The sequence below is a fragment of the Terrapene carolina genome, unplaced genomic scaffold, assembly GCF_002925995.2.
Source record: "Terrapene carolina triunguis isolate 2854851 unplaced genomic scaffold, T_m_triunguis-2.0 Scaffold97, whole genome shotgun sequence".
Lineage (NCBI taxonomy): Eukaryota > Metazoa > Chordata > Testudines > Emydidae > Terrapene > Terrapene triunguis.
The window spans coordinates 19,747,142-19,759,131 of record NW_020664448.1 but is presented as its reverse complement, the minus strand read 5'-3'; the positions used below and the strand labels follow the sequence as shown (position 1 = coordinate 19,759,131).

At 40.4% G+C, this 11,990-nt stretch overlaps 1 protein-coding gene across 2 annotated transcripts in view; it reads right to left on the bottom strand.

Moving 5' to 3' along the window:
• Positions 1 to 11,990, bottom strand: part of CNTN5 (contactin 5) — a 968,120-nt gene that overhangs the window by 51,266 nt on the left and 904,864 nt on the right. For both annotated transcript variants that reach the window (XM_026651597.1, XM_026651598.1), the window contains exons 17-18: positions 9,820 to 9,978; positions 9,218 to 9,367 (exon numbers count right to left, since the gene is read on the bottom strand). In XM_026651597.1, coding sequence (XP_026507382.1) covers positions 9,218 to 9,367; positions 9,820 to 9,978 — 309 coding nt within the window. The remainder of the gene's footprint in view (positions 1 to 9,217; positions 9,368 to 9,819; positions 9,979 to 11,990) is intronic.

The window sequence follows — 11,990 nt, the reverse complement described above, 5'->3', positions numbered from 1 at the left end:
TAAGACTAACAGAAGTATTGGGAGCATAAGCTTTCGTGGGTAAGAACTTGCATCTGAAGAAGTGAGGTTCTTACCCACGAAAGCTTATGCTCCCAATACTTCTGTTAGTCTTAAAGGTGCCACAGGACCCTCTGTTGCGTTTTACAGATTCAGACTAACACGGCTACCCCTCTGATACTTGACTTGGTGTTAAGTTTTCTTTGGTGTATAGGACATTTGAATTTTAGTACTAAATAAGCGTAATTGCTATTCACTTGTAATATCTGATGCATGACTGCAACATAGTGGCTGAATCCCTCAAAAACTACAACAAAAGGAACTGGGAACTTAAGTGCTGTGATACAGACGTCAGGAAAATATCAAAAGACAATCTCTTGAATTTTCCAGTTTGTTTGCTGGTAACATACAATACTGTACTTGGATTTAGCTCCTGCAATTTTACATACCAGTTAGTGGATTGTTTTTAAACATACCCATGCAATCAGTGGTTGCTATCTGTGATACCCTGCCACCCCAATATTCACCACTGTCATGCAATTAGGATATGTTTTGTACAAAGTATGTCTTGTGAGGTATCATTCTAAAAGTCTTGATCTGCTAGACATTAATATCTCGTTGGATTGTATGTGTTATCATCATGTGAAGTTATGAATTTTGGCTATGTATGTGTTATTGAAACATGTTGTGAAGTTGAAAACACTCACAAGCAGCCTTTCAGGTACAACAGTAAAAAGGCCAAACAATGTTAATGGCTTATTGAGGAAAGGCACACAGGCACAAGGATTACTTCAGGAACTGTGTACAATAGAAACCTCTCAGAGATAGCAATGGGAACTGTTTGACCTAGTTTATGACAAAAGAGCTTTCCGGCAAGTGGGAAGAAGATATAAAAGGGGGACAATGACATCATGTGGGGACCTCACTCTCCCTGCAACAACACACCTGGAAAAGCTGAGGGGCAAGGACTGAACTGTGGGAAGTGATGGTCCCAGACTAGAAGGATCTTTAGCCTGTATATGAAAATCTGGGAAAGCCAAGGCAACCATTGTCTTAAGAATCTGCCAGCCTGTTTATCACTCAGAGTGAGAATCTGCTAATTTATATCCTAGCTATCTAGCTCAGGTGTTAAGGTCAGCTTGTGGTTTTTATTTATTTACTAAAGTAATCTGCTTTGATCTGTTTGCTATCACTTATAGGCACTTAAAATCTATTCTTTGTAGTTAATAAACTTGTTTTGTTTTCTATAAACCAGTTTGTGCAATTCATAACTGGGGGGTGAAAAGCTGTGCATATCTTCCTCCACATAGAGGGAGGGGGTGACTTTCATGAGCTTACACTGTACAGATTTCTGTGCAGTGGAAAACAATACAATTTTGGGTTTACACTCCGGGGGGAGGGGAGGTGCAATTGAGTGCTGGGCAATCCCTGAGCTTCCCACACAGAGCTGACCTCAGTGTCTGTGTCCTTTTGCAGCTGGGTGTGACCCTGCCTGTGTGTGTACTAGAGGAGGCTTGAGGGCCTGGCACAGCAGGACAGGGTGAAGGAGCCCAGGCTGGTGGAACGGGCGGGCTCAGTAGGACCCCAGTACATCAGGTGGCACCCCGGGGGGGGGCAACGTGTCATGCTATCTTCTTTTTATTTTTGCTTTTGGGGCTCCTTCAGGAGCCACCTTACCCTCAAAGGCCTTAGTTATCCATTTAAACATCATCAAATCTCAATACAGCAGTGGATTTGATTGTAGACTAAAATTAATAGTAATTAATAGAAACGCTGAAACCTTTTTTCTCCAGCTCAAACAAAACAAAACAAAACAAAACCCAAACAACAAACCAGACCAAAGAAGCCAATTTTTCACTGTGGTATATTCATTCTTTAATGTAACGCAAGGAAGGCCTAACTCAGAAGAAGGTTGATTTATTTATATTTTTAATCCTACAAACAATCTTCTACAACTAAATGTCATCAGCCTATTAGCTCAGAGAATCGTTTGCATGCACAATTAGCAGGTTAAATTCTGAGTCTACTCAATTTCTCTCCTACCCACGTTCCACCATGAATAGATAATGTAATTGACGCTCTGCCCCCAGGCTCCAAATGCCCAGTTGCTTTCGTGGAATATCTGGCATGTTTAAATTGATGTTATTGGCTCTTTTCACCTTGTGGACTATAAAATATGTATCAAGGCTAGAATTAACAGAATTACTGGAACTGGCTGTGAGTTAGATGTGCCAGAAAATCACAGTATTATCCATTCCAGTGAAAGGAGCTATGAAGAGCAATCATGTTAACTAAATATGAACTAAGTAACAAGATTAGGGTTTAATTAGAAAATTAAGGCAAGTGGAAACCTGTTTATTATTCTGTCGATTACCTGATACCATTCCAACGATTGCTGCCAGGGGTATTTAAATACTGTACTAGTATATAGTCCTGTTACTGATCTGGGGAAGAAGGGATAAAAAATGGGGGGCAGTGAGAGAAAAAGACTCTATTCTCAAATCAAGCTTGTATAAGCCACTAACTTACAGCTGTCAATTTCCATTTAATTATAAAAAAAAATGGTAGATGAATTACACATTCACTGCTGTTGTGGATTATCTGTATGGGCATGATCATGTCTTGTGGATGACAGCTCTGTGTTGGAGGTGAGGCAGAATCATATTGTTCAGCCGGGATGTGTGTTGTCTCAGAGCTCTCATAAGCCCAGAGGCAGCCTGCCTGCCATAAATGTGGAGTGCATCGAATGTCCTCACAGATTAACTGGGCAGCTCTGCTCATCAATGGGCAGAGAGACTGGAGCCATATCTTTTTGAAAAGAATTAAATTTCCTTCCACACACATTTTCTTGAAGGATTCGGATCTTCCAGTAAAACACGAGACCTTCTGAGGTTCCATTTGTTCCAAGGTCTTTCCATCTAGGATTTTCAGGTAAAAAAATAGAAAATAAATGATTCTGGTTTGGGAAAGAAGAGGACAGGATGCTGTGGGAAAGCATGTATGGGAGTAAATAGGGGACTGACTGTGGCCAGTTCTTCCAGCCTCCCTGGCTTTGATAACTGCCTCTAGGAAAACCATCTTGAGGTTCAGGTTCTTAGTGACAGTCTCAAAGGTTGGATCCAGTTAATTTCAGAAGGACAAAGTTCAGGGTCCAAGGAACAAACGGTACCTGTTTGGAGAGTAGTGGAAGGTCACCGCCTGCATGAGCCAAGACACAAGAGGTGAAGCTACCACTGTCTTTAGTATAGGAAATCGATCTTGACCATCTACCTGAACTGCACCTTGCTGTGATCAAGAGGAAAAATAAATACCCACCCTCCAGAGTAAGAGAAGGAGATACCAGCTATACAGGAAAGGACACTTGGCATGACTTTTTGATGTGAACTAGTGTCTAAATAGGTTTATCTCATTGTTTAGTAACCTGCTGGAAAATTTCTAATTTAAGAGATTACTCCCATAGGGGAATTTTGGATAGGTTCAGGCAGACTGCCTGATGGTCCAGAATCTGAAGGGCTTTTATGGAGAAAATTCAGGAAGGTAGAGTCTCCTAGCAGGCTCAGACATTATGTGGCACCCTTACATTTTCAGGAATCTGGACTGGTCACATGCTTCTGCAGTCACCAGTTGCTGAAGTGTCCTGCAGTAAAACTGGGCCCAAGGAATCTGTCTGTAAAAAGATGCCCTTTGCCCTGGAGAGATAGGACCAGAAACTAAAGGGCAGAGCAATCTCGCTAGTCCACAGCTAGCAGAGTGAATCTGTGGATTCCATTTTGAAGTTATGAGTTTCACGTCAGCTCAAATAAAGGGCTGATTCCTCCTCTCCTGGGAGCCAAGAAGCACCTGGAGAAAATCCTGGAAAATGCTATGCATTTGGGGTGTCAGAGTATTTGCAGGGAATGAGCTCTCCAGGCCTAGGAAACGTAGGGCCGTGTGCATGTGTTGACTACTCTTCTGGGAAGTGAGGGAGTCTGAGAAACTCAAGATAATATCTCTGGAGACTATGGAAATAGCCCAAGGATCGAAGAAAATAGCTTCCCAATGTGCCGGAAAAAAATGTGAAGGCTGTGGGGAAAAAAGGGCAGAAAACACTAGGGCTCCCATGGAAAAATGCTAGGGCAAGAGGTACAGCAAATTAGTTTTCTTTTTGCTGTGCCTCTTTGATGTTTCCTTCTCTGTTTGTTCCATGTTTCTTGATGACAAAAACCAAAACCCCACTCCAGAGGACAGACAAACTGGCAGCCAGACACAATCAGAGAGGTTGCCTCCCGTGTATTATTATGAGCTAGAAATCAAATGGGAGATGTGGACGAAGGAGCCCAAAAAGGTTACGAAAATACTTTATAGTGATTGGTCACAGTCTGTATGTCAGAACAGACAAGGAGAAGGAACACAGGTCCTGTACAATCACAGACGAAGCCACAGAACATTGTCCATCATTTCCTATACCAGAAACCATCCCAGCAATTCAACCAGGAGGCTGTTTGTACTGTGAAATGGCATTCCCTTCATTCTGTCTCCTTTCGCGATACATAGGACCCTTGTACCTGAGGCTGAAGGGCATTTAGAAGGCACTACCAAACATACTTTGTAGAACTGCTGGGGCTATTTTTTTTTTATTTAGATTTTCCCAGTTGTATTGAGAGAACACTTCAATTTACTCAGCATTGTTGAAAAGATGTGTGTTGACTAAAATCAATAAAAAACATAATATGAAAATGTATAAAAATAGAAAATGGTGTGTTGAAAATAATAAGATGGAAAGTCCTCCTTTAATTAAACAGAATTAATGTTAAAACACAAAGTAGGGTGGAAGAAAATTAAAGAAAAATGAGAAATAATTTAGAAGTTTTCTGTTCAAAATGTTAAGGTGCAGTTTTCAATTAAAGACTCATTGATTATACCCTTCTGCCCGCCACTTCCCGCAGCTGCCATTGTCTGGAAACGGTGAACCGTGGCCACTGGGAGCTGCGAGCGGCCATGCCTGAGGACGGTCAATATTAGCAAAATGTCTCACGGCCCGCAATCAGATTACCCCGATGGGCCGCATGCAGCCCGCGGGCCGCAAGTTGCCTACCACTGGTCTAAACAGTCTATCTAAACAAACAAGAATCAAGTCTTCTTTATGCCTGCGCGTCATAACTGTAATCACATATCCATAACCTGAATCTTTCCTCACCCCATTCCTTCCTGGTATATGAGATAATTATGCTTGTCCTCCAAATCCATCATTTAAAACCAAATCCTGCAACTGGATCTATTGGCATGGACCTCTGACTTCATGTAGAATCCAGTCTCAAGACTGTGGCTTTTGAGTGTAAGCTTTTCAAGGCAGAGGCCCATATTTTTCTGTGAAGCGTGGAGAAACCTTAGGCCCTATAAAATTATGAATAATGTGTAAGTTTGCTACTACTGATATCTGTGTCAGTTTTCCATAAACATAGTTCATTAAGTTATCATTAGGAGTAAACATTTTAAAACTCTCTTTCAATATTTTAACAAATTGGAAAGCCATCCCTTGTTGCAATTAAAAATAATCTTCCTTTTTTTCTCTTTTTTTTAAAACCCCAACAAACAGACAAACAACTGGATAGTGTTTTCACTAATGAGAAGGAGGCAGTGGCAACTGATTTCTGGTTCACCAGGCTGTCTTTAACACATACATTGAATGACAAATTCACCATTTACTTCAGCTTGTTCCAAAGCCACATGTTGATTTATTGACATTTGTATGGGATTTAACATGCCATGCTCCAAAACACACACTTAAAACTAGAACAATTCTGTAGTTAAAAATGTTATAGGGAAAGAAAGAGAGCATCAAACTGGGGATGGGAGGATGTTAAAAAAATCATGTAGAATGACCCTATTTAAGTTCATTAATCACAAAGTTTTCATTCAACAGCAAATACAAATGTATTTACCTGCAGCCTGGTTTGATCCTGGGCACTTCAGCATCTAAACACACATCTCTACCACTTAAGTTAAAAAAGAAGTACTAGGCTGTCATCATTTATGTGTACCAGCCACTAGACAGGGACACAACACATACTATACACGTGTGTCATCCAGTCCCAATATTCTTCCTCTACTTATTGTTATGTATTATTGATTGAAATCTCACAGCTAAAACCAAGAAAAAGAAAAAAATTGGTGGAGATGGGGAGGACTTTTCATCAGGGTTATAGGGAAATGAATTAGAAAATGCAACTTTTGTTTGGCAAACAACTGAAAAGAAATGAAATAAAACAACCCACTCATACAACATGACTGCAAACTACAGCATTAAATTTTCAAAACCCAGATGGTGAGAAAAATACTCATTCACGGCCTAAAATACATCTGGTCCATTAAAACACAGAACCATCCTTTTAAACACAGGATATGCATTCATAAATCTGAGCGAATATAAGCTTTTGGATGCAGCCTATCACCTGAGATAAGCTTCTCTTGGAATGTCTGTGTCCTCTCTGATTTGTATCACCTGCCTAACCAGAGAAGTAGTTAGAACATTTGGGTTCAACAGAATTTGTACCAGCCCTACATATGGTACAAAACCAGGAAAAGCATAAGGCTGATGGTAAAAGCTTTTCCAAACACTATTTTAAATGAGAGTAGGTCATGTATTTTTCATATCGTTTTCCTTCTCTCCCTTCGGACTGTAATGGAGCAAAGTATGAAGCATATGGAGTTCCTGCTTAAAAATAAAAGGAGAGAGGTACTGTGTGACTAAAAACAGAGTGAACAAGGCACAGAAGTCTGATAAAACGTATCCTTTGGCAGGAAGGAATGAAAATCCATCGACCCTGCATGCAGTTCTATGACTGTACAGTGAAACCTATTTTTAAAACAACAACAAAGCGGCTATTTAAAACAGAAAAAAATAAAATGTTCTTTATTATGACTACAGATAATATATATATATAAAAATCAGTCTAACTGCATCTATCATGACTGTTTTAAGAATGACTGTTTATGTGTGGTTTCTATTGCAAGAGTGGGTGGGTGAGGTTCTGCGGCCTGCAACGTTCAGGAAGTGAGACTAGATCAGTGATGGGCAACCTGTGGCCCGCACGTAGCCCATCAGGGTAATCCACTGGCAAGCAGTGAGACAGTTTGTTTACATTGACCGTCCGCAGGCATGGCTGCCCGCAGCTCCCAGTGGCCACAGTTCGCTGTTCCCGGCCAATGGGAGCTGCGGGCAGCCATGCCTGCAGATGGTCAATGTAAACAAACTGTCTCGCGGCCCACCGGCGGATTACCTGACAGGCCACGTGCAGCCCGCGGGCCGCAGGTTGCCCACCACTGGACTAGATGATCACAATGGTCCCTTCTGACCTTAACGTCTATGAGGCAATGAGTCCACAGACCAGTGAACTATGGCTCTAATGAACATAATTAACAAAGCTCAAAGGCTGACTCTATGAATGACCCCAGGACTATGAATGCAGATAGACTATGGCATTACCACTTGCAATCCTTACAATCTCCTCTCATGAAAAGATAGAAAACAGAACGAGGCGTGACTAACCTATTCATCTAATTATTCCTATACGCAAATGATAAAACTGTAAGGCCAGCAGATGCCAGTTGTAGGCAGGGATAGAACCACGAACTTCTGAAGCTCACTGCATGATCCTCTACTACATGAGCTAAAAGCCCCATAGCTCTTAGCCAAGGCTGTTGCAGACTCATCAGTCTCTACATGATCTAGGTGCCACTCAAGGGGGACAGAGCACCACACCAGCAGGCATGGGTTACAAAAGCATGGCTGGTTTCATTTAAGCTTGAAAACAACTACTCTATTTGATTAACAGCCTACTTACAAATCACTTAACTAGGGTTACCAGATAGCAACTGTGAAAAAACGGGACAGGGGATGGGGGGGTAATAGGCGCCTATATAAGAAAAAGTCCCCAAAAACTGGACTGTCCCTTTAAAAATGCGACATCTGGTCACCCTACACTTAATGGAAAACAAAACAACCAGAAGTGATGTAAATAGTGGCAGGGAAAATCCTCAAGTGTTCAGAAGTTGAGATCCACTTGGATGCTTACTCCCAACCCCATCTCTGTCTCCCACCCTTCTTCCTATACACATCTCCTCTCCCGATTTGTCCCTCCATCTAAATAGTTCAAAATAAGCTTCCCTCATGTTCCTTTTCTGCCACACACAACTTGTTTCGCCATCCCCCTAGTCTCTCTATAAATTGCACTTAACCTCCCAAAGTTTTGGACATTTGCATTTCCAAGAGGTCTGAATAATGTATTGATTATATGGATAGTGTTTTTTGCTAAAGAGAAGATTCTCAAAACTGAGGCAGTAGCAACTGGTTTCTGGTTCACCATGCTGTCTTTAACAGGTGCACTAAATGACAAATTCACCATTTACTTCAACTTTGTCCAAAGCTCTTAATTGGTTTATTGACATTGCATGCCACAACCAGGAATGTTCTGGGTCTTCCGCAGAGGCACACACACAATTTACTCTGGTATACAAGGAAATGTCCAGAATGCACTGGATTGGAATACAGCAGCAGTGGATCCAGTGGACACAGTAGAGGACTAGTAGGATTTCACTGGACTTTCAAAACAGTGGAACTTATGAAGGATTTATAGTGAAGAAAAGGGGACAGAGAGGGACTGGGTGACAGAAAGTCCTGGGAAGAGGAAAGAATAATGGGCATGTATGAGTCTGCAGTAGAATAATGTGTGATCCTGTTCATAAACCAGAAGAGTGTCCTGGGAGATCATGGATCAAGAAGGGTCTGGAGCTGCAGGTTAGAGGCAGGGCCACCCAGGGGATTCAGGGGACCTGGGGCAAAGCAATTTTGGGGACCTCCATAAAAAAAAGTTGCAATATTATAGAATACTATATTCTCATGGGGGCCTCTGCAGGGCCCGGGGCCTGGGGCAAATTGCCCCACTTGCCCCCCCCCTGGGTGGCCCTGGTTAAAGGACAGCGAGCTGTATAAAGCAGAGGACACAGTGTAATGGCCTAACACTTGAAGAAGGTAAGAGAGGGCTGGGCATCTTATTTGAAGTTTTCCCAAACTAAAAAATAATTTTGTTTTGAATGAACAAGCTCTCCCATTGGGAAAAAAATATTACACTAGATTAGTGGTGACTGCCAACAGAGACGTCTGCAAGATGCTATAGAAAGATAAATGTCCTTATTCCTGATGGTTCCTGAAGAATAAACTTGTGGCTTTCAAAGTTCTTACCTGCTTCACTGGTTCTGATCACTCGAGATGGTGCACTTGGATCCCCAGTCCCAATTTTGTTGGTTGCTACAACTCTGAATTCATATTCCACCCATGGGTTCAGTTCTACTGCCACAGCAGATTCCATATCACCACTTATGTTCTCTGGAACTGTAGAGAGCAAAGACAATGTGTAAATCATTAACTCACCTGAAACTTATGTGTAATATGCCAGTGGTGTGGGGAACTGAATTTGACAATATTAAAGATCACTGGAGGTAGTGGAAATCAGTTGCTCAATACTCATCAGTTATATATATATATAAGTTTATTTAATGCTTCTGAAAGATGGCTGATTAACTATTTGGAGACAGAAATCTTCTCTTTATCCACAGATACAGCAGGGACCGCCACACTGCAGGCATGTTGTTAAGTGACATCCAAATGCAATTTTTAAATTTGGACCTTTTACTTTTTTATCTTCTTTTATAATCTTATTATAATCTTTTTTATCTTTTATTTTCATCACCATCCTCTGCAACTGGTGTAGGTGGTTCCTATTCTCTTGAGCCATGAGTTTTGAACTCAGCGTACTCATATTATGTTAAAAATCTTTCTCTCACCTGTTTTTACGGTCTGCCAGCCAAGTGAAAATGGGCTGCGTGCTTGTAAGTTGTATGTGGAGATAGGGCTGTGGTTGTCTGCCCCAGGACTCCAGGAGAGCGTCGCCGTGGTTTCTGTAATTTCCTCAACTATCACTATTCCTGGGGGACCAGGAGGACCTAGAAATAAGGTGGAAGAATAAAAAGAACTGCACTGTCATGCCAATTCAGCAGCACTAATACAGGATACATGTGTTTCCATAACAACATGATGCAGATCAGTATTCATGAAATACATAGTTAAGATGCATATCACTGAGGTGGTTGATTTCTATGATTTCTGATGACAAATTATGATTATTTCTAGTTTTGTAATGCTTCATGAGGGAGAAGCAATTAACATGTCAGAGTGATAGCTGTGGAATTAGAAATAGAAACAGGAATTTAAAAAAACATCACCAATTACTTTATTCTTTAATTTTTTAAAACCTAAGATAAATAAAAATAAAATAGCAACCTTTAAGAAGTATCTAAGGTTAAACTAAACAGCCATATGTTCTTTTCTCCCTTATAACAGCCTTGCACCATCTACTTGCAGTCTTTCTTGCTCTGCTTCATCAGAACTCAAGTCCTGATCCAGCAGTTGGATCTATGTGGGCAAACCCTTATGTGCATTAGGAGTCCCATTTAAGTCAATACACAGACCCTGTTGCTGAAGGAAGACTCAGACTGTAAACTCTTCAAGGTAGCAATGATGCCTTAAAAGACCACAACATGTCATGTGCTGTAAAAGTAATAAATAATAATTATATGAAATTAATAAATATAAAGCAAATTTTGGATGTTGTAGAGGCAAACAGTTTGTTGATATGACAAATGAACCATGTTCAAAGTAAAACTAAGGTCAATAGGTGTCTTGAAAACCACTAAATTTTGATAATCACCAAATCAAGAATTCAATATATATACTGTCTCACACATTCAATCATTCCCTGCATCATTTAATAGCTTGTTTGAATGTTTTTTGTTTTTCATTTAAGCTAATATTCCAAAGGATATTGTTTGTTACAGGGTCCAGGAAAAAAAACCCCAAACAACAAAATTGCTTTTCATCTCCTGAGAAGTGAAAAATATTATTTTACTGTACTCAGCTGCAGACAATCATAATGAATTATTTTTTATTTGCATATGTTATCTGATTAATTAAGATTGCTAACAGAGATGAGTCAGAACCAAAAACATGGATATGAACACCCCCCGTCTTCTCCAGACCTCAGTATTACTGGACTCTGAGACCATATTAACTACCATACTGGATCAGTATCCTCTCTCCAGCAGTGGTGAGAAGCAGATTCCTCGGAGGAAGGGGTATGAACCCCACAGAGTAAGGTTAGGTTTAGTATGCAGGTTCTGGGTGGTGTTGGTGGTCTGTGATATACAGGTCAGACTAGATGATCTGGTGGTCCCTTTTGCCTTAAACTCTATGACTCTATGAGTAGGCAAATGTGGAATAATCTGACCCCAACATAAATCTTATCGTGGTCTCTTATAATTAGAGATTGGCTTAAACCCTGAAGCACCAGGTTTGATTCCTTCAGAAAATTTTCTCATAATTATGACATCTGTATATTCTTGATATCGATATAAATATCTTTCTGAATCTTAAATTCTTGGTTTCAACAACTTCCACAGTTTAATTACATGTTGTGTGCAAAGGCATTTCCTTCTATTGGTTTTGAATTTCCCACCTTTTAATTTCATTGAATGTAAAACCAAGTAACTTATGTTATAACCAGTCTTGTGCCAAGATTTTCTATCAGTATGTATGTAATCATAAGTATATATTGGCTTCTTTTGGCCCTTCAGATGGCAATAATGAACCCATGCTTGAACTGATGCTAGAAACTCTGATCAAAGTTAATGGGAAAGTCAGGGAATACCTGGTACCAAGTGGATTTGGGGGTTAAACTGATGAACTCCAGGTTGTTTTGAATTTCAGGGGCAAAAGTAATAAACTGCATAATCTTCTCTTCCCTCTGAAATAAGTTATATTACAAAATATTTGTGATAATGAAATACCTGGAAACTGTATCATTTAAAAAGAACAGGAGTACTTGTGGCACCTTAGAGACTAACAAATTTATTAGAGCATAAGCTTTCGTGGGCTACAACCCACTTCTTCGGATGCATAT